Here is a 23405-nt window from a genome sequence, read left to right as displayed (position 1 = left end):
TTTCTCTTAGCGATTCAGAATTAACTGTATTGAGGTCCAGTGTACAAGAGCTAGAAACTGCAATCACCATTCCAGAAGAAAAAACAGACTCAGCATTTCATGGGATGTTTACTGAAGCAACAACTGTTGATGCTTTATCTGAAACAGCGGCTCAACTAAACAAAACATCAAAGATGGAAACTGTCATTCCATCTCTAACAATAGAAGAACTTGACAAAACACACATTGAAACACCACATGATGACATGGAAACCTCTTCTATAGACATTAAAATATCAAAGGAAGTTTGCAAACAATTTGATGCATTGATGGAAAATATAGAATCTCAACGAGATGTTACAGAGTCCTCCACAGAATCTGAGCTTCTAGAATGTGACATTTCATTAAAACCTCACAAACTTACATTATCATCATTCAGAATAACTTCTTCGCAAATACTGGAGGATTTGGAAGCACTGGAGGACAGTAAGGAGCGGCAAAAGGAATTCTCACCTTCTCCTGAGGAAAATGTGAATAAAGTTTTAGAGACTGAAATGTCATCTCCAGATATCGAAACACCTTTGGAGAAACATGTAGAAACTGAAGTGAAGGCAACAAAGAGCAAAAAGAAAACAATTAGAATGGAAAGGTCAACAATTGAAAAAGTTGTAACAAAAGGACGGAGTCGAGAAGCACCACTATCTTTGCCAAAGGAAGGAACAATTGAATTGGCAAAAACTGAAGAGCTGAAAGAAGTTGTTGTACAGGATAGTGTAAATGATGCAGGAACGAAAATTTTGATTGAAGAAGTTAATGCAACGGAAATTCTGAAACTGCCAGATACTTTGCACGTCCAGCTGGAAAAAGTTGAATTCTCATTAGAAGATTGTTTGGCTATGAAAGAAAATGTTGATAGTAAATCTATTGCAGATACTACCAGCACTGACACTCCACAAGAGCAGCCTACTGAGGAGCATGTGTCACAGAATGTTATACTAAGCACAATAAAAGTGGAAGATGTGCAGCTAGAAGATAAAGATCAAATGACTGGCGGAAAAATTGCACTTGATGATATATCAACTGATAGTAGTGTGCCAGGCAAAGGTGATGTACGTGATCTTCCGACAACTGAGGATTCCATCAATGACTTAGACAAATGGGTGAAAGGTATTTCTCTTAGAAATGCAGAATTAACTGTATTGAGGTCCAGTGTACAAGAAATAGAAACTACAATATACATTCCAGAAGCAAAAACAGACTCAGAATGTCATGGCATGCTTACTGAAACAACAACTGTTGATGCTTTAACTGAGACAGCGGCTAAACTAACCAAAACATCAAAGATGGAGATTGGCATTCCATCTCTAAAAATGGAAGAACTTGAGAAAGCACACATTGAAACACCATATGATGAAATTGAAACAACTGCCATAGATATTAAAATATCAGAGGACGTTCTTCAACAAGTTGATGCGTTAATGGAAAATATAGAATCTCAAGAAGATGTTACAGAGTCCTCCAGAGGTTCTGAGCCTCTAGAATATGACATTTCATTAAAACCTCACAAACGTACATTACCATCATTCGGAATAACTTCTTTGCAAATACTGGACAATGCGGAAGCTCCTGAGGAAAGCAAGGAAGAGCTAAAGGAATTCTCACCTTCTCCTGAGGATAATGTGAAAAAAGTTATAGAGACTGAAATGTCATCTCCAGATATCGAAATAGCATTGGAGAAACATATAGAAACTGAAGTGAAGGCAAAAAAGAACAAAAAGAAAACATTTAGAATGAAAAAGTCAACCATTGAAAAAGTTGTAACAAAAGTAAGGATTCGAGAAGCACCAATATCTTTGCCAAAGGAAGGAAAAGCTGAACTGACAAAAACTGAAGAGTTGAAAGAAAATGATGTACAGGATAGTGTAAATGGTGCAGGAATTAACGATTTGATTGAAGAAGTTAATGCAACTGAACTTCTGAAAGTACCAGATACTGTGCACTTCCAAAAGATAAAAGTTGAATTCTCCTTAGAAGAATGTTTGGCTATGAAAGAAGATGTAGATAGTGGATCTATAGCAGACACTACCAGCAATGCCACTGAACAAGAGCCACCTATTGAGGAGCATGTCTCAGAGAATGCTATAATAAGCACAATAAAAGTAGAAGATGTGCAGCTGGAAGATAAAGATCAAATGACTGGCGTAAAAATTGCAGCTGACGATATATCAATTGATAGTACTGTGCCAGTCAAAGGTGATGTGTGTGATCTTTCAACTACCGAGGAGTCCATCAATGACTTGGACAATGGGGAGAAAGGTATTTCTCTTAGCGATGCAGAATCAACTGTATTGAGGTCCAGTGTACAAGAGCTAGAAACTGCAATCACCATTCCAGAAGAAAAAACAGACTCAGCATTTCATGGGATGTTTACTGAAGCAACAACTGTTGATGCTTTATCTGAAACAGCGGCTCAACTAAACAAAACATCAAAGATGGAAACTGTCATTCCATCTCTAACAATAGAAGAACTTGACAAAACACACATTGAAACACCACATGATGACATGGAAACCTCTTCTATAGACATTAAAATATCAAAGGAAGTTTGCAAACAAGTTGATTCATTGATGGAAAATATAGAATCTCAACGAGATGTTACAGAGTCCTCCACAGAATCTGAGCTTCTAGAATGTGACATTTCATTAAAACCTCACAAACTTACATTATCATCATTCAGAATAACTTCTTCGCAAATACTGGAGGATTTGGAAGCACTGGAGGACAGTAAGGAGCGGCAAAAGGAATTCTCACCTTCTCCTGAGGAAAATGTGAATAAAGTTTTAGAGACTGAAATGTCATCTCCAGATATCGAAACACCTTTGGAGAAACATGTAGAAACTGAAGTGAAGGCAACAAAGAGCAAAAAGAAAACAATTAGAATGGAAAGGTCAACAATTGAAAAAGTTGTAACAAAAGGACGGAGTCGAGAAGCATCACTATCTTTGCCAAAGGAAGGAACAGTTGAATTGGCAAAAACTGAAGAGCTGAAAGAAGTTGTTGTACAGGATAGTGTAAATGATGCAGGAACGAAAATTTTGATTGAAGAAGTTAATGCAACGGAAATTCTGAAACTGCCAGATACTTTGCACGTCCAGCTGGAAAAAGTTGAATTCTCCTTAGAAGATTGTTTGGCTATGAAAGAAAATGTTGATAGTAAATCTATTGCAGATACTACCAGCACTGACACTCCACAAGAGCAGCCTACTGAGGAGCATGTGTCAGAGAATGCTATACTAAGCACAATAAAAGTGGAAGATGTGCAGCTAGAAGATAAAGATCAAATGACTGGCGTAAAAATTGCAGCTGACGATATATCAACTGGTAGTAGTGTGCCAGTCAAAGGTGATGTGTGTGATCTTTCAACAACCGAGGAGTCCATCAATGACTTGGACAATGGGGAGAAAGGTATTTCTCTTAGCGATTCAGAATTAACTGTATTGAGGTCCAGTGTACAAGAGCTAGAAACTGCAATCACCATTCCAGAAGAAAAAACAGACTCAGCATTTCATGGGATGTTTACTGAAGCAACAACTGTTGATGCTTTATCTGAAACAGCGGCTCAACTAAACAAAACATCAAAGATGGAAACTGTCATTCCATCTCTAACAATAGAAGAACTTGACAAAACACACATTGAAACACCACATGATGACATGGAAACCTCTTCTATAGACATTAAAATATCAAAGGAAGTTTGCAAACAATTTGATGCATTGATGGAAAATATAGAATCTCAACGAGATGTTACAGAGTCCTCCACAGAATCTGAGCTTCTAGAATGTGACATTTCATTAAAACCTCACAAACTTACATTATCATCATTCAGAATAACTTCTTCGCAAATACTGGAGGATTTGGAAGCACTGGAGGACAGTAAGGAGCGGCAAAAGGAATTCTCACCTTCTCCTGAGGAAAATGTGAATAAAGTTTTAGAGACTGAAATGTCATCTCCAGATATCGAAACACCTTTGGAGAAACATGTAGAAACTGAAGTGAAGGCAACAAAGAGCAAAAAGAAAACAATTAGAATGGAAAGGTCAACAATTGAAAAAGTTGTAACAAAAGGACGGAGTCGAGAAGCACCACTATCTTTGCCAAAGGAAGGAACAATTGAATTGGCAAAAACTGAAGAGCTGAAAGAAGTTGTTGTACAGGATAGTGTAAATGATGCAGGAACGAAAATTTTGATTGAAGAAGTTAATGCAACGGAAATTCTGAAACTGCCAGATACTTTGCACGTCCAGCTGGAAAAAGTTGAATTCTCATTAGAAGATTGTTTGGCTATGAAAGAAAATGTTGATAGTAAATCTATTGCAGATACTACCAGCACTGACACTCCACAAGAGCAGCCTACTGAGGAGCATGTGTCACAGAATGTTATACTAAGCACAATAAAAGTGGAAGATGTGCAGCTAGAAGATAAAGATCAAATGACTGGCGGAAAAATTGCACTTGATGATATATCAACTGATAGTAGTGTGCCAGGCAAAGGTGATGTACGTGATCTTCCGACAACTGAGGATTCCATCAATGACTTAGACAAATGGGTGAAAGGTATTTCTCTTAGAAATGCAGAATTAACTGTATTAAGGTCCAGTGTACAAGAAATAGAAACTACAATATACATTCCAGAAGCAAAAACAGACTCAGAATGTCATGGCATGCTTACTGAAACAACAACTGTTGATGCTTTAACTGAGACAGCGGCTAAACTAACCAAAACATCAAAGATGGAGATTGGCATTCCATCTCTAAAAATGGAAGAACTTGAGAAAGCACACATTGAAACACCATATGATGAAATTGAAACAACTGCCATAGATATTAAAATATCAGAGGACGTTCTTCAACAAGTTGATGCGTTAATGGAAAATATAGAATCTCAAGAAGATGTTACAGAGTCCTCCAGAGGTTCTGAGCCTCTAGAATATGACATTTCATTAAAACCTCACAAACGTACATTACCATCATTCGGAATAACTTCTTTGCAAATACTGGACAATGCGGAAGCTCCTGAGGAAAGCAAGGAAGAGCTAAAGGAATTCTCACCTTCTCCTGAGGATAATGTGAAAAAAGTTATAGAGACTGAAATGTCATCTCCAGATATCGAAATAGCATTGGAGAAACATATAGAAACTGAAGTGAAGGCAAAAAAGAACAAAAAGAAAACATTTAGAATGAAAAAGTCAACCATTGAAAAAGTTGTAACAAAAGTAAGGATTCGAGAAGCACCAATATCTTTGCCAAAGGAAGGAAAAGCTGAACTGACAAAAACTGAAGAGTTGAAAGAAAATGATGTACAGGATAGTGTAAATGGTGCAGGAATTAACGATTTGATTGAAGAAGTTAATGCAACTGAACTTCTGAAAGTACCAGATACTGTGCACTTCCAAAAGATAAAAGTTGAATTCTCCTTAGAAGAATGTTTGGCTATGAAAGAAGATGTAGATAGTGGATCTATAGCAGACACTACCAGCAATGCCACTGAACAAGAGCCACCTATTGAGGAGCATGTCTCAGAGAATGCTATAATAAGCACAATAAAAGTAGAAGATGTGCAGCTGGAAGATAAAGATCAAATGACTGGCGTAAAAATTGCAGCTGACGATATATCAATTGATAGTACTGTGCCAGTCAAAGGTGATGTGTGTGATCTTTCAACTACCGAGGAGTCCATCAATGACTTGGACAATGGGGAGAAAGGTATTTCTCTTAGCGATGCAGAATCAACTGTATTGAGGTCCAGTGTACAAGAGCTAGAAACTGCAATCACCATTCCAGAAGAAAAAACAGACTCAGCATTTCATGGGATGTTTACTGAAGCAACAACTGTTGATGCTTTATCTGAAACAGCGGCTCAACTAAACAAAACATCAAAGATGGAAACTGTCATTCCATCTCTAACAATAGAAGAACTTGACAAAACACACATTGAAACACCACATGATGACATGGAAACCTCTTCTATAGACATTAAAATATCAAAGGAAGTTTGCAAACAAGTTGATTCATTGATGGAAAATATAGAATCTCAACGAGATGTTACAGAGTCCTCCACAGAATCTGAGCTTCTAGAATGTGACATTTCATTAAAACCTCACAAACTTACATTATCATCATTCAGAATAACTTCTTCGCAAATACTGGAGGATTTGGAAGCACTGGAGGACAGTAAGGAGCGGCAAAAGGAATTCTCACCTTCTCCTGAGGAAAATGTGAATAAAGTTTTAGAGACTGAAATGTCATCTCCAGATATCGAAACACCTTTGGAGAAACATGTAGAAACTGAAGTGAAGGCAACAAAGAGCAAAAAGAAAACAATTAGAATGGAAAGGTCAACAATTGAAAAAGTTGTAACAAAAGGACGGAGTCGAGAAGCATCACTATCTTTGCCAAAGGAAGGAACAGTTGAATTGGCAAAAACTGAAGAGCTGAAAGAAGTTGTTGTACAGGATAGTGTAAATGATGCAGGAACGAAAATTTTGATTGAAGAAGTTAATGCAACGGAAATTCTGAAACTGCCAGATACTTTGCACGTCCAGCTGGAAAAAATTGAATTCTCCTTAGAAGATTGTTTGGCTATGAAAGAAAATGTTGATAGTAAATCTATTGCAGATACTACCAGCACTGACACTCCACAAGAGCAGCCTACTGAGGAGCATGTGTCAGAGAATGCTATACTAAGCACAATAAAAGTGGAAGATGTGCAGCTAGAAGATAAAGATCAAATGACTGGCGTAAAAATTGCAGCTGACGATATATCAACTGGTAGTAGTGTGCCAGTCAAAGGTGATGTGTGTGATCTTTCAACAACCGAGGAGTCCATCAATGACTTGGACAATGGGGAGAAAGGTATTTCTCTTAGCGATTCAGAATTAACTGTATTGAGGTCCAGTGTACAAGAGCTAGAAACTGCAATCACCATTCCAGAAGAAAAAACAGACTCAGCATTTCATGGGATGTTTACTGAAGCAACAACTGTTGATGCTTTATCTGAAACAGCGGCTCAACTAAACAAAACATCAAAGATGGAAACTGTCATTCCATCTCTAACAATAGAAGAACTTGACAAAACACACATTGAAACACCACATGATGACATGGAAACCTCTTCTATAGACATTAAAATATCAAAGGAAGTTTGCAAACAATTTGATGCATTGATGGAAAATATAGAATCTCAACGAGATGTTACAGAGTCCTCCACAGAATCTGAGCTTCTAGAATGTGACATTTCATTAAAACCTCACAAACTTACATTATCATCATTCAGAATAACTTCTTCGCAAATACTGGAGGATTTGGAAGCACTGGAGGACAGTAAGGAGCGGCAAAAGGAATTCTCACCTTCTCCTGAGGAAAATGTGAATAAAGTTTTAGAGACTGAAATGTCATCTCCAGATATCGAAACACCTTTGGAGAAACATGTAGAAACTGAAGTGAAGGCAACAAAGAGCAAAAAGAAAACAATTAGAATGGAAAGGTCAACAATTGAAAAAGTTGTAACAAAAGGACGGAGTCGAGAAGCACCACTATCTTTGCCAAAGGAAGGAACAATTGAATTGGCAAAAACTGAAGAGCTGAAAGAAGTTGTTGTACAGGATAGTGTAAATGATGCAGGAACGAAAATTTTGATTGAAGAAGTTAATGCAACGGAAATTCTGAAACTGCCAGATACTTTGCACGTCCAGCTGGAAAAAGTTGAATTCTCATTAGAAGATTGTTTGGCTATGAAAGAAAATGTTGATAGTAAATCTATTGCAGATACTACCAGCACTGACACTCCACAAGAGCAGCCTACTGAGGAGCATGTGTCACAGAATGTTATACTAAGCACAATAAAAGTGGAAGATGTGCAGCTAGAAGATAAAGATCAAATGACTGGCGGAAAAATTGCACTTGATGATATATCAACTGATAGTAGTGTGCCAGGCAAAGGTGATGTACGTGATCTTCCGACAACTGAGGATTCCATCAATGACTTAGACAAATGGGTGAAAGGTATTTCTCTTAGAAATGCAGAATTAACTGTATTGAGGTCCAGTGTACAAGAAATAGAAACTACAATATACATTCCAGAAGCAAAAACAGACTCAGAATGTCATGGCATGCTTACTGAAACAACAACTGTTGATGCTTTAACTGAGACAGCGGCTAAACTAACCAAAACATCAAAGATGGAGATTGGCATTCCATCTCTAAAAATGGAAGAACTTGAGAAAGCACACATTGAAACACCATATGATGAAATTGAAACAACTGCCATAGATATTAAAATATCAGAGGACGTTCTTCAACAAGTTGATGCGTTAATGGAAAATATAGAATCTCAAGAAGATGTTACAGAGTCCTCCAGAGGTTCTGAGCCTCTAGAATATGACATTTCATTAAAACCTCACAAACGTACATTACCATCATTCGGAATAACTTCTTTGCAAATACTGGACAATGCGGAAGCTCCTGAGGAAAGCAAGGAAGAGCTAAAGGAATTCTCACCTTCTCCTGAGGATAATGTGAAAAAAGTTATAGAGACTGAAATGTCATCTCCAGATATCGAAATAGCATTGGAGAAACATATAGAAACTGAAGTGAAGGCAAAAAAGAACAAAAAGAAAACATTTAGAATGAAAAAGTCAACCATTGAAAAAGTTGTAACAAAAGTAAGGATTCGAGAAGCACCAATATCTTTGCCAAAGGAAGGAAAAGCTGAACTGACAAAAACTGAAGAGTTGAAAGAAAATGATGTACAGGATAGTGTAAATGGTGCAGGAATTAACGATTTGATTGAAGAAGTTAATGCAACTGAACTTCTGAAAGTACCAGATACTGTGCACTTCCAAAAGATAAAAGTTGAATTCTCCTTAGAAGAATGTTTGGCTATGAAAGAAGATGTAGATAGTGGATCTATAGCAGACACTACCAGCAATGCCACTGAACAAGAGCCACCTATTGAGGAGCATGTCTCAGAGAATGCTATAATAAGCACAATAAAAGTAGAAGATGTGCAGCTGGAAGATAAAGATCAAATGACTGGCGTAAAAATTGCAGCTGACGATATATCAATTGATAGTACTGTGCCAGTCAAAGGTGATGTGTGTGATCTTTCAACTACCGAGGAGTCCATCAATGACTTGGACAATGGGGAGAAAGGTATTTCTCTTAGCGATGCAGAATCAACTGTATTGAGGTCCAGTGTACAAGAGCTAGAAACTGCAATCACCATTCCAGAAGAAAAAACAGACTCAGCATTTCATGGGATGTTTACTGAAGCAACAACTGTTGATGCTTTATCTGAAACAGCGGCTCAACTAAACAAAACATCAAAGATGGAAACTGTCATTCCATCTCTAACAATAGAAGAACTTGACAAAACACACATTGAAACACCACATGATGACATGGAAACCTCTTCTATAGACATTAAAATATCAAAGGAAGTTTGCAAACAAGTTGATTCATTGATGGAAAATATAGAATCTCAACGAGATGTTACAGAGTCCTCCACAGAATCTGAGCTTCTAGAATGTGACATTTCATTAAAACCTCACAAACTTACATTATCATCATTCAGAATAACTTCTTCGCAAATACTGGAGGATTTGGAAGCACTGGAGGACAGTAAGGAGCGGCAAAAGGAATTCTCACCTTCTCCTGAGGAAAATGTGAATAAAGTTTTAGAGACTGAAATGTCATCTCCAGATATCGAAACACCTTTGGAGAAACATGTAGAAACTGAAGTGAAGGCAACAAAGAGCAAAAAGAAAACAATTAGAATGGAAAGGTCAACAATTGAAAAAGTTGTAACAAAAGGACGGAGTCGAGAAGCATCACTATCTTTGCCAAAGGAAGGAACAGTTGAATTGGCAAAAACTGAAGAGCTGAAAGAAGTTGTTGTACAGGATAGTGTAAATGATGCAGGAACGAAAATTTTGATTGAAGAAGTTAATGCAACGGAAATTCTGAAACTGCCAGATACTTTGCACGTCCAGCTGGAAAAAATTGAATTCTCCTTAGAAGATTGTTTGGCTATGAAAGAAAATGTTGATAGTAAATCTATTGCAGATACTACCAGCACTGACACTCCACAAGAGCAGCCTACTGAGGAGCATGTGTCAGAGAATGCTATACTAAGCACAATAAAAGTGGAAGATGTGCAGCTAGAAGATAAAGATCAAATGACTGGCGTAAAAATTGCAGCTGACGATATATCAACTGGTAGTAGTGTGCCAGTCAAAGGTGATGTGTGTGATCTTTCAACAACCGAGGAGTCCATCAATGACTTGGACAATGGGGAGAAAGGTATTTCTCTTAGCGATTCAGAATTAACTGTATTGAGGTCCAGTGTACAAGAGCTAGAAACTGCAATCACCATTCCAGAAGAAAAAACAGACTCAGCATTTCATGGGATGTTTACTGAAGCAACAACTGTTGATGCTTTATCTGAAACAGCGGCTCAACTAAACAAAACATCAAAGATGGAAACTGTCATTCCATCTCTAACAATAGAAGAACTTGACAAAACACACATTGAAACACCACATGATGACATGGAAACCTCTTCTATAGACATTAAAATATCAAAGGAAGTTTGCAAACAATTTGATGCATTGATGGAAAATATAGAATCTCAACGAGATGTTACAGAGTCCTCCACAGAATCTGAGCTTCTAGAATGTGACATTTCATTAAAACCTCACAAACTTACATTATCATCATTCAGAATAACTTCTTCGCAAATACTGGAGGATTTGGAAGCACTGGAGGACAGTAAGGAGCGGCAAAAGGAATTCTCACCTTCTCCTGAGGAAAATGTGAATAAAGTTTTAGAGACTGAAATGTCATCTCCAGATATCGAAACACCTTTGGAGAAACATGTAGAAACTGAAGTGAAGGCAACAAAGAGCAAAAAGAAAACAATTAGAATGGAAAGGTCAACAATTGAAAAAGTTGTAACAAAAGGACGGAGTCGAGAAGCACCACTATCTTTGCCAAAGGAAGGAACAATTGAATTGGCAAAAACTGAAGAGCTGAAAGAAGTTGTTGTACAGGATAGTGTAAATGATGCAGGAACGAAAATTTTGATTGAAGAAGTTAATGCAACGGAAATTCTGAAACTGCCAGATACTTTGCACGTCCAGCTGGAAAAAGTTGAATTCTCATTAGAAGATTGTTTGGCTATGAAAGAAAATGTTGATAGTAAATCTATTGCAGATACTACCAGCACTGACACTCCACAAGAGCAGCCTACTGAGGAGCATGTGTCACAGAATGTTATACTAAGCACAATAAAAGTGGAAGATGTGCAGCTAGAAGATAAAGATCAAATGACTGGCGGAAAAATTGCACTTGATGATATATCAACTGATAGTAGTGTGCCAGGCAAAGGTGATGTACGTGATCTTCCGACAACTGAGGATTCCATCAATGACTTAGACAAATGGGTGAAAGGTATTTCTCTTAGAAATGCAGAATTAACTGTATTGAGGTCCAGTGTACAAGAAATAGAAACTACAATATACATTCCAGAAGCAAAAACAGACTCAGAATGTCATGGCATGCTTACTGAAACAACAACTGTTGATGCTTTAACTGAGACAGCGGCTAAACTAACCAAAACATCAAAGATGGAGATTGGCATTCCATCTCTAAAAATGGAAGAACTTGAGAAAGCACACATTGAAACACCATATGATGAAATTGAAACAACTGCCATAGATATTAAAATATCAGAGGACGTTCTTCAACAAGTTGATGCGTTAATGGAAAATATAGAATCTCAAGAAGATGTTACAGAGTCCTCCAGAGGTTCTGAGCCTCTAGAATATGACATTTCATTAAAACCTCACAAACGTACATTACCATCATTCGGAATAACTTCTTTGCAAATACTGGACAATGCGGAAGCTCCTGAGGAAAGCAAGGAAGAGCTAAAGGAATTCTCACCTTCTCCTGAGGATAATGTGAAAAAAGTTATAGAGACTGAAATGTCATCTCCAGATATCGAAATAGCATTGGAGAAACATATAGAAACTGAAGTGAAGGCAAAAAAGAACAAAAAGAAAACATTTAGAATGAAAAAGTCAACCATTGAAAAAGTTGTAACAAAAGTAAGGATTCGAGAAGCACCAATATCTTTGCCAAAGGAAGGAAAAGCTGAACTGACAAAAACTGAAGAGTTGAAAGAAAATGATGTACAGGATAGTGTAAATGGTGCAGGAATTAACGATTTGATTGAAGAAGTTAATGCAACTGAACTTCTGAAAGTACCAGATACTGTGCACTTCCAAAAGATAAAAGTTGAATTCTCCTTAGAAGAATGTTTGGCTATGAAAGAAGATGTAGATAGTGGATCTATAGCAGACACTACCAGCAATGCCACTGAACAAGAGCCACCTATTGAGGAGCATGTCTCAGAGAATGCTATAATAAGCACAATAAAAGTAGAAGATGTGCAGCTGGAAGATAAAGATCAAATGACTGGCGTAAAAATTGCAGCTGACGATATATCAATTGATAGTACTGTGCCAGTCAAAGGTGATGTGTGTGATCTTTCAACTACCGAGGAGTCCATCAATGACTTGGACAATGGGGAGAAAGGTATTTCTCTTAGCGATGCAGAATCAACTGTATTGAGGTCCAGTGTACAAGAGCTAGAAACTGCAATCACCATTCCAGAAGAAAAAACAGACTCAGCATTTCATGGGATGTTTACTGAAGCAACAACTGTTGATGCTTTATCTGAAACAGCGGCTCAACTAAACAAAACATCAAAGATGGAAACTGTCATTCCATCTCTAACAATAGAAGAACTTGACAAAACACACATTGAAACACCACATGATGACATGGAAACCTCTTCTATAGACATTAAAATATCAAAGGAAGTTTGCAAACAAGTTGATTCATTGATGGAAAATATAGAATCTCAACGAGATGTTACAGAGTCCTCCACAGAATCTGAGCTTCTAGAATGTGACATTTCATTAAAACCTCACAAACTTACATTATCATCATTCAGAATAACTTCTTCGCAAATACTGGAGGATTTGGAAGCACTGGAGGACAGTAAGGAGCGGCAAAAGGAATTCTCACCTTCTCCTGAGGAAAATGTGAATAAAGTTTTAGAGACTGAAATGTCATCTCCAGATATCGAAACATCTTTGGAGAAACATGTAGAAACTGAAGTGAAGGCAACAAAGAGCAAAAAGAAAACAATTAGAATGGAAAGGTCAACAATTGAAAAAGTTGTAACAAAAGGACGGAGTCGAGAAGCATCACTATCTTTGCCAAAGGAAGGAACAGTTGAATTGGCAAAAACTGAAGAGCTGAAAGAAGTTGTTGTACAGGATAGTGTAAATGATGCAGGAACGAAAATTTTGATTGAAGAAGTTAATGCAACGGAAATTCTGAAACTGCCAGATACTTTGCACGTCCAGCTGGAAAAAGTTGAATTCTCCTTAGAAGATTGTTTGGCTATGAAAGAAAATGTTGATAGTAAATCTATTGCAGATACTACCAGCACTGACACTCCACAAGAGCAGCCTACTGAGGAGCATGTGTCAGAGAATGCTATACTAAGCACAATAAAAGTGGAAGATGTGCAGCTAGAAGATAAAGATCAAATGACTGGCGTAAAAATTGCAGCTGACGATATATCAACTGGTAGTAGTGTGCCAGTCAAAGGTGATGTGTGTGATCTTTCAACAACCGAGGAGTCCATCAATGACTTGGACAATGGGGAGAAAGGTATTTCTCTTAGCGATTCAGAATTAACTGTATTGAGGTCCAGTGTACAAGAGCTAGAAACTGCAATCACCATTCCAGAAGAAAAAACAGACTCAGCATTTCATGGGATGTTTACTGAAGCAACAACTGTTGATGCTTTATCTGAAACAGCGGCTCAACTAAACAAAACATCAAAGATGGAAACTGTCATTCCATCTCTAACAATAGAAGAACTTGACAAAACACACATTGAAACACCACATGATGACATGGAAACCTCTTCTATAGACATTAAAATATCAAAGGAAGTTTGCAAACAATTTGATGCATTGATGGAAAATATAGAATCTCAACGAGATGTTACAGAGTCCTCCACAGAATCTGAGCTTCTAGAATGTGACATTTCATTAAAACCTCACAAACTTACATTATCATCATTCAGAATAACTTCTTCGCAAATACTGGAGGATTTGGAAGCACTGGAGGACAGTAAGGAGCGGCAAAAGGAATTCTCACCTTCTCCTGAGGAAAATGTGAATAAAGTTTTAGAGACTGAAATGTCATCTCCAGATATCGAAACACCTTTGGAGAAACATGTAGAAACTGAAGTGAAGGCAACAAAGAGCAAAAAGAAAACAATTAGAATGGAAAGGTCAACAATTGAAAAAGTTGTAACAAAAGGACGGAGTCGAGAAGCACCACTATCTTTGCCAAAGGAAGGAACAATTGAATTGGCAAAAACTGAAGAGCTGAAAGAAGTTGTTGTACAGGATAGTGTAAATGATGCAGGAACGAAAATTTTGATTGAAGAAGTTAATGCAACGGAAATTCTGAAACTGCCAGATACTTTGCACGTCCAGCTGGAAAAAGTTGAATTCTCATTAGAAGATTGTTTGGCTATGAAAGAAAATGTTGATAGTAAATCTATTGCAGATACTACCAGCACTGACACTCCACAAGAGCAGCCTACTGAGGAGCATGTGTCACAGAATGTTATACTAAGCACAATAAAAGTGGAAGATGTGCAGCTAGAAGATAAAGATCAAATGACTGGCGGAAAAATTGCACTTGATGATATATCAACTGATAGTAGTGTGCCAGGCAAAGGTGATGTACGTGATCTTCCGACAACTGAGGATTCCATCAATGACTTAGACAAATGGGTGAAAGGTATTTCTCTTAGAAATGCAGAATTAACTGTATTGAGGTCCAGTGTACAAGAAATAGAAACTACAATATACATTCCAGAAGCAAAAACAGACTCAGAATGTCATGGCATGCTTACTGAAACAACAACTGTTGATGCTTTAACTGAGACAGCGGCTAAACTAACCAAAACATCAAAGATGGAGATTGGCATTCCATCTCTAAAAATGGAAGAACTTGAGAAAGCACACATTGAAACACCATATGATGAAATTGAAACAACTGCCATAGATATTAAAATATCAGAGGACGTTCTTCAACAAGTTGATGCGTTAATGGAAAATATAGAATCTCAAGAAGATGTTACAGAGTCCTCCAGAGGTTCTGAGCCTCTAGAATATGACATTTCATTAAAACCTCACAAACGTACATTACCATCATTCGGAATAACTTCTTTGCAAATACTGGACAATGCGGAAGCTCCTGAGGAAAGCAAGGAAGAGCTAAAGGAATTCTCACCTTCTCCTGAGGATAATGTGAAAAAAGTTATAGAGACTGAAATGTCATCTCCAGATATCGAAATAGCATTGGAGAAACATATAGAAACTGAAGTGAAGGCAAAAAAGAACAAAAAGAAAACATTTAGAATGAAAAAGTCAACCATTGAAAAAGTTGTAACAAAAGTAAGGATTCGAGAAGCACCAATATCTTTGCCAAAGGAAGGAAAAGCTGAACTGACAAAAACTGAAGAGTTGAAAGAAAATGATGTACAGGATAGTGTAAATGGTGCAGGAATTAACGATTTGATTGAAGAAGTTAATGCAACTGAACTTCTGAAAGTACCAGATACTGTGCACTTCCAAAAGATAAAAGTTGAATTCTCCTTAGAAGAATGTTTGGCTATGAAAGAAGATGTAGATAGTGGATCTATAGCAGACACTACCAGCAATGCCACTGAACAAGAGCCACCTATTGAGGAGCATGTCTCAGAGAATGCTATAATAAGCACAATAAAAGTAGAAGATGTGCAGCTGGAAGATAAAGATCAAATGACTGGCGTAAAAATTGCAGCTGACGATATATCAATTGATAGTACTGTGCCAGTCAAAGGTGATGTGTGTGATCTTTCAACTACCGAGGAGTCCATCAATGACTTGGACAATGGGGAGAAAGGTATTTCTCTTAGCGATGCAGAATCAACTGTATTGAGGTCCAGTGTACAAGAGCTAGAAACTGCAATCACCATTCCAGAAGAAAAAACAGACTCAGCATTTCATGGGATGTTTACTGAAGCAACAACTGTTGATGCTTTATCTGAAACAGCGGCTCAACTAAACAAAACATCAAAGATGGAAACTGTCATTCCATCTCTAACAATAGAAGAACTTGACAAAACACACATTGAAACACCACATGATGACATGGAAACCTCTTCTATAGACATTAAAATATCAAAGGAAGTTTGCAAACAAGTTGATTCATTGATGGAAAATATAGAATCTCAACGAGATGTTACAGAGTCCTCCACAGAATCTGAGCTTCTAGAATGTGACATTTCATTAAAACCTCACAAACTTACATTATCATCATTCAGAATAACTTCTTCGCAAATACTGGAGGATTTGGAAGCACTGGAGGACAGTAAGGAGCGGCAAAAGGAATTCTCACCTTCTCCTGAGGAAAATGTGAATAAAGTTTTAGAGACTGAAATGTCATCTCCAGATATCGAAACACCTTTGGAGAAACATGTAGAAACTGAAGTGAAGGCAACAAAGAGCAAAAAGAAAACAATTAGAATGGAAAGGTCAACAATTGAAAAAGTTGTAACAAAAGGACGGAGTCGAGAAGCATCACTATCTTTGCCAAAGGAAGGAACAGTTGAATTGGCAAAAACTGAAGAGCTGAAAGAAGTTGTTGTACAGGATAGTGTAAATGATGCAGGAACGAAAATTTTGATTGAAGAAGTTAATGCAACGGAAATTCTGAAACTGCCAGATACTTTGCACGTCCAGCTGGAAAAAGTTGAATTCTCCTTAGAAGATTGTTTGGCTATGAAAGAAAATGTTGATAGTAAATCTATTGCAGATACTACCAGCACTGACACTCCACAAGAGCAGCCTACTGAGGAGCATGTGTCAGAGAATGCTATACTAAGCACAATAAAAGTGGAAGATGTGCAGCTAGAAGATAAAGATCAAATGACTGGCGGAAAAATTGCACTTGATGATATATCAACTGATAGTAGTGTGCTGGGCAAAGGTGATGTGCGTGATCTTCCGACAACCGAGGATTCCATCAATGACTTAGACAAATGGGTGAAAGGTATTTCTCTTAGAAATGCAGAATTAACTGTATTGAGGTCCAGTGTACAAGAAATAGAAACTACAATATACATTCCAGAAGCAAAAACAGACTCAGAATGTCATGGCATGCTTACTGAAACAACAACTGTTGATGCTTCAACTGAGACAGCGGCTAAACTAACCAAAACATCAAAGATGGAGATTGGCATTCCATCTCTAAAAATGGAAGAACTTGAGAAAGCACACATGGAAACACCATATGATGAAATTAAAACAACTGCCATAGATATTAAAATATCAGAGGACGTTCTTAAACAAGTTGATGCGTTAATGGAAAATATAGAATCTCAAGAAGATGTTACAGAGTCCTCCAGAGATTCTGAGCCTCTAGAATATGACATTTCATTAAAACCTCACAAACGTACATTACCATCATTCGGAAAAACTTCTTTGCAAATACTGGACAATGCGGAAGCTCCTGAGGAAAGCAAGGAAGAGCTAAAGGAATTCCCACCTTCTCCTGAGGATAATGTGAAAAAAGTTCTAGAGACTGAAATGTCATCTCCAGATATCGAAACAGCATTGGAGAAACATGTAGAAACTGAAGTGAGGGCAAAAAAGAACAAAAAGAAAACATTTAGAATGAAAAAGTCAACCATTGAAAAAGTTGTAACAAAAGAAAGGATTCGAGAAGCACCAATATCTTTGCCAAAGGAAGGAAAAGCTGAACTGACAAAAACTGAAGAGTTGAAAGAAAATGATGTACAGGATAGTGTAAATGGTGCAGGAATTAACAATTTGATTGAAGAAGTTAATGCAACTGAACTTCTGAAAGTACCAGATACTGTGCACTTCCAGACGATAAAAGTTGAATTCTCCTTAGAAGATTGTTTGGCTATGAAAGAAGATGTAGATAGTGGATCTATAGCAGACACTACCAGCAATGCCACTGAACAAGAGCCACCTATTGAGGAGCATGTCTCAGAGAATGCTATAATAAGCACAATAAAAGTAGAAGATGTGCAGCTGGAAGATAAAGATCACATGACTGGTGTAAAAATTGCAGCTGACGATATATCAACTGATAGTAGTGTGCCAGTCAAAGGTGATGTGTGTGATCTTTCCACAACCGAGGAGTCCATCAATGACTTGGACAATGGGGAGAAAGGTATTTCTCTTAGCGATGCAGAATTAACTGTATTGAGGTCCAGTGTACAAGAGCTAGAAACTGCAATCACCATTCCAGAAAAAAAAACAGACTCAGCATTTCATGGGATGTTTACTGAAGCAACAACTGTTGATGCTTTATCTGAAACAGCGGCTCAACTAAACAAAACATCAAAGATGGAAACTGTCATTCCATCTCTAACAATAGAAGAACTTGACAAAACACACATTGAAACACCACATGATGACATTGAAACCTCTTCTATAGACATTAAAATATCAAAGGAAGTTTGCAAACAAGTTGATGCATTGATGGAAAATATAGAATCTCAACGAGATGTTACAGAGTCCTCCACAGAATCTGAGCTTCTAGAATGTGACATTTCAATAAAACCTCACAAACTTACATTATCATCATTCAGAATAACTTCTTCGCAAATACTGGAGGATGTGGAAGCTCTGGAGGACAGTAAGGAGCGGCAAAAGGAATTCTCACCTTTTCCTGAGGAAACTGTGAATAAAGTTTTAGAGACTGAAATGTCATCTCCAGATATCGAAACACCTTTGGAGAAACATGTAGAAACTGAAGTGAAGGCAAAAAAGAGCAAAAAGAAAACAATTAGAATGGAAAGGTCAACAATTGAAAAAGTTGTAACAAAAGGACGGAGTCGAGAAGCACCACTATCTTTGCCAAAGGAAGGAACAGTTGAATTGGCAAAAACGGAAGAGCTGAAAGAAGTTGTTGTACAGGATAGTGTAAATGATGCAGGAACGAAAATTTTGATTGAAGAAGTTAATGCATCGGAAATTCTGAAACTGCCAGATACTTTGAACGTCCAGCTGGAAAATGTTGAATTCTCCTTAGAAGATTGTTTGGCTATGAAAGAAAATGTTGATAGTAAATCTATTGCAGATACTACCAGCACTGACACTCCACAAGAGCAGCCTACTGAGGAGCATGTGTCAGAGAATGCTATACTAAGCACAATAAAAGTGGAAGATGTGCAGCTAGAAGATAAAGATCAAATGACTGGCGGAAAAATTGCACTTGATGATATATCAACTGATAGTAGTGTGCCAGGCAAAGGTGATGTGCGTGATCTTCCGACAACCGAGGATTCCATCAATGACTTAGACAAATGGGTGAAAGGTATTTCTCTTAGAAATGCAGAATTAACTGTATTGAGGTCCAGTGTACAAGAAATAGAAACTACAATATACATTCCAGAAGCAAAAACAGACTCAGAATGTCATGGCATGCTTACTGAAACAACAACTGTTGATGCTTTAACTGAGACAGCGGCTAAACTAACCAAAACATCAAAGATGGAGATTGGCATTCCATCTCTAAAAATGGAAGAACTTGAGAAAGCACACATTGAAACACCATATGATGAAATTGAAACAACTGCCATAGATATTAAAATATCAGAGGACGTTCTTAAACAAGTTGATGCGTTAATGGAAAATATAGAATCTCAAGAAGATATTACAGAGTCCTACAGAGATTCTGAGCCTCTAGAATATGACATTTCATTAAAACCTCACAAACGTACATTACCATCATTCGGAATAACTTCTTTGCAAATACTGGACAATGCGGAAGCTCCTGAGGAAAGCAAGGAAGAGCTAAAGGAATTCTCACCTTCTCCTGGGGATAATGTGACAAAAGTTCTAGAGACTGAAATGTCATCTTCAGATATCGAAATAGCATTGGAGAAACATGTAGAAACTGAAGTGAAGGCAAAAAAGAACAAAAAGAAAACATTTAGAATGAAAAAGTCAACCATTGAAAAAGTTGTAACAAAAGAAAGGATTCGAGAAGCACCAATATCTTTGCCAAAGGAAGGAAAAGCTGAACTGACAAAAACTGAAGAGTTGAAAGAAAATGATGTACAGGATAGTGTAAATGGTGCAGGAATTAACGATTTGATTGAAGAAGTTAATGCAACTGAACTTCTGAAAGTACCAGATACTGTGCACTTCCAGACGATAAAAGTTGAATTCTCCTTAGAAGATTGTTTGGCTTTGAAAGAAGATGTAGATAGTGGATCTATAGCAGACACTACCAGCAATGCCACTGAACAAGAGCCACCTATTGAGGAGCATGTCTCAGAGAATGCTATAATAAGCACAATAAAAGTAGAAGATGTGCAGCTGGAAGATAAAGATCAAATGACTGGCGTAAAAATTGCAGCTGACGATATATCAACTGATAGTAGTGTGCCAGTCAAAGGTGATGTGTGTGATCTTTCAACAACCGAGGAGTCCATCAATGACTTGGACAATGGGGAGAAAGGTATTTCTCTTAGCAATGCAGAATCAACTGTATTGAGGTCCAGTGTACAAGAGCTAGAAACTGCAATCACCATTCCAGAAGAAAAAACAGACTCAGCATTTCATGGGATGTTTACTGAAGCAACAACTGTTGATGCTTTATCTGCAACAGCGGCTCAACTAAACAAAACATCAAAGATGGAAACTGTCATTCCATCTCTAACAATAGAAGAACTTGACAAAACACACATTGAAACACCACATGATGACATGGAAACCTCTTCTATAGACATTAAAATATCAAAGGAAGCTTGCAAACAAGTTTATGCATTGATGGAAAATATAGAATCTCAACGAGATGTTACAGAGTCCTCCACAGAATCTGAGCTTCTAGAATGTGACATTTCATTAAAACCTCACAAACTTACATTATCATCATTCAGAATAACTTCTTCGCAAATACTGGAGGATGTGGAAGCTCTGGAGGACAGTAAGGAGCGGCAAAAGGAATTCTCACCTTCTCCTGAGGAAAATGTGAATAAAGTTTTAGAGACTGAAATGTCATCTCCAGATATCGAAACACCTTTGGAGAAACATGTAGAAACTGAAGTGAAGGCAACAAAGAGCAAAAAGAAAACAATTAGAATGGAAAGGTCAACAATTGAAAAAGTTGTAACGAAAGGACGGAGTCGAGAAGCACCACTATCTTTGCCAAAGGAAGGAACAGTTGAATTGGCAAAAACTGAAGAGCTGAAAGAAGTTGTTGTACAGGATAGTGTAAATGATGCAGGAACGAAAATTTTGATTGAAGAAGTTAATGCAACGGAAATTCTGAAACTGCCAGATACTTTGCACGTCCAGCTGGAAAAAGTTGAATTCTCCTTAGAAGATTGTTTGGCTATGAAAGAAAATGTTGATAGTAAATCTATTGCAGATACTACCAGCACTGACACTCCACAAGAGCAGCCTACTGAGGAGCATGTGTCAGAGAATGCTATACTAAGCACAATAAAAGTGGAAGATGTGCAGCTAGAAGATAAAGATCAAATGACTGGCAGAAAAATTGCACTTGATGATATATCAACTGATAGTAGTGTGCCAGGCAAAGGTGATGTGCGTGATCTTTCGACAACCGAGGATTCCATCAATGACTTGTACAAAGGGGAGAAAGGTATTTCTCTTAGTGATGCAGAATTAACTGTTTTGAGGCCCAGTGTACAAGAGCTAGAAACTGCAATCACCATTCCAGAAGAAAAAACAGACTCAGCATTTCAGGGGGTGCTTACTGAAGCAACAACTGTTGATGCTTTATCTGAGACAGCGGCTAAACTAATCAAAACATCAAAGATGGAAACTGTCATGCCATCTCTAAAAATAGAAGAACTTGACAAAACGCGCATTGAAACACCACATGATGACATTGAAACTTCTTCTATAGACATTAAAATATCAAAGGAAGTTTGCAAACAAGTTAATGCATTGATGGAAAATATTGAATCTCAAGGAGATGTTACAAAGTCCTCCACAGAATCTGAGCTTCTAGAATATGACATATCATTAAAACCTCACAAACTTATATTATCATCATTCAGAATAACTTCTTCGCAAATACTGGAGGATGTGGAAGCTCTGGAGGACAGTAAGGAGCGGCAAAAGGAATTCTCACCTTCTCCTGAGGAAAATGTGAATAAAGTTTTAGAGACTGAAATGTCATCTCCAGATATCGAAACAACTTTGGAGAAACATGTAGAAACTGAAGTGAAGGCAACAAGGAGCAAAAAGAAAACAATTAGAATGGAAAGGTCAACAATTGAAAAAGTTGTAACAAAAGGACGGAGTCGAGAAGCACCAATATCTTTGCCAAAGGAAGGAAAAGTTGAATTGGCAAAAACTGAAGAGCTGAAAGAAGTTGTTGTACAGGATAGTGTAAATGATGCAGGAATGAAAATTTTGATTGAAGAAGGTGATATGTGTGATCTTTCCACAACTGAGGATCCCATCAATAACTTGGACACATGGGAGAAAGGTATTTCTCTTTGTGATGCAGAATTAACTGTAATGAGCCCAAATGTACAAGAGCTAGAAACTGCAATCTACATTCCAGAAGAAAAAACAGACTCAGGATGTCATGATATTTTTATCAAAGCAGCAACTGTTGATTCTTTGTCTGAGATAGAGGCGAAACTAACCACAATATCAAAGATGGAAACTGGCATTCCATCTCTAAAAATGGTAGAACTTGATAAAGCTCACATTGAAACACCTGATGATGAAATTGGAACAACTTTCATGGACATCAAAATATCAGAACAAATTCTTAAACAAGTTGATGACAAGATGGGAAATATAGATATTCCAGGAGGCATTACAGAGCACTCCTGGGAAACTAAGATTCTAAAATTTGACAGTTCAGTGAAACTACACAAATTTAAATTGCCATCATTTGGAATAATTTCTTCGCAAATACTGGAGGATACGGAAGCTCTGAAAGAAAGCAAGGAAAAGGAATTCTTACCTTTACCTGTGGATAATGTAAACAAAGTCCTAGATGTTGAAATGCCATGTTCAGATATCAAAACACCTTTTATGAAATCTGTAGAAACTGAAGTGAAGGTAACAAAGGACAAAAAGAAATCAATTATAATGAAAAGGCCCACTGTTGAAAAAGTTGTAACAAAAGAAAGGAGTGGAGAAGTAACAGTATCTTTGTCAAAGGAAGAAGTTGAATTGACAAAACCCAAAGAGTTA

At 37.4% G+C, this 23405-nt stretch overlaps 1 protein-coding gene across 1 annotated transcript in view; it reads left to right on the top strand.

Annotated features, from left to right (window-relative positions):
- The window catches only part of AHNAK2 (AHNAK nucleoprotein 2), a 432971-nt gene that overhangs the window by 403516 nt on the left and 6050 nt on the right, over positions 1–23405 (top strand). Inside the window, exon 8 of the mRNA XM_078662300.1 lies at positions 148–22620. Within this exon, the coding sequence (XP_078518426.1) occupies positions 148–22620 (22473 nt within the window). The remainder of the gene's footprint in view (positions 1–147; positions 22621–23405) is intronic.

The sequence above is a fragment of the Lissotriton helveticus genome, chromosome 9 (assembly GCF_964261635.1).
Source record: "Lissotriton helveticus chromosome 9, aLisHel1.1, whole genome shotgun sequence".
Classification (NCBI taxonomy): Eukaryota; Metazoa; Chordata; class Amphibia; order Caudata; family Salamandridae; genus Lissotriton; species Lissotriton helveticus.
The sequence above is the reverse complement of the archived record's forward strand: the minus strand, read 5'-3'. Positions and strand labels throughout refer to the sequence as shown.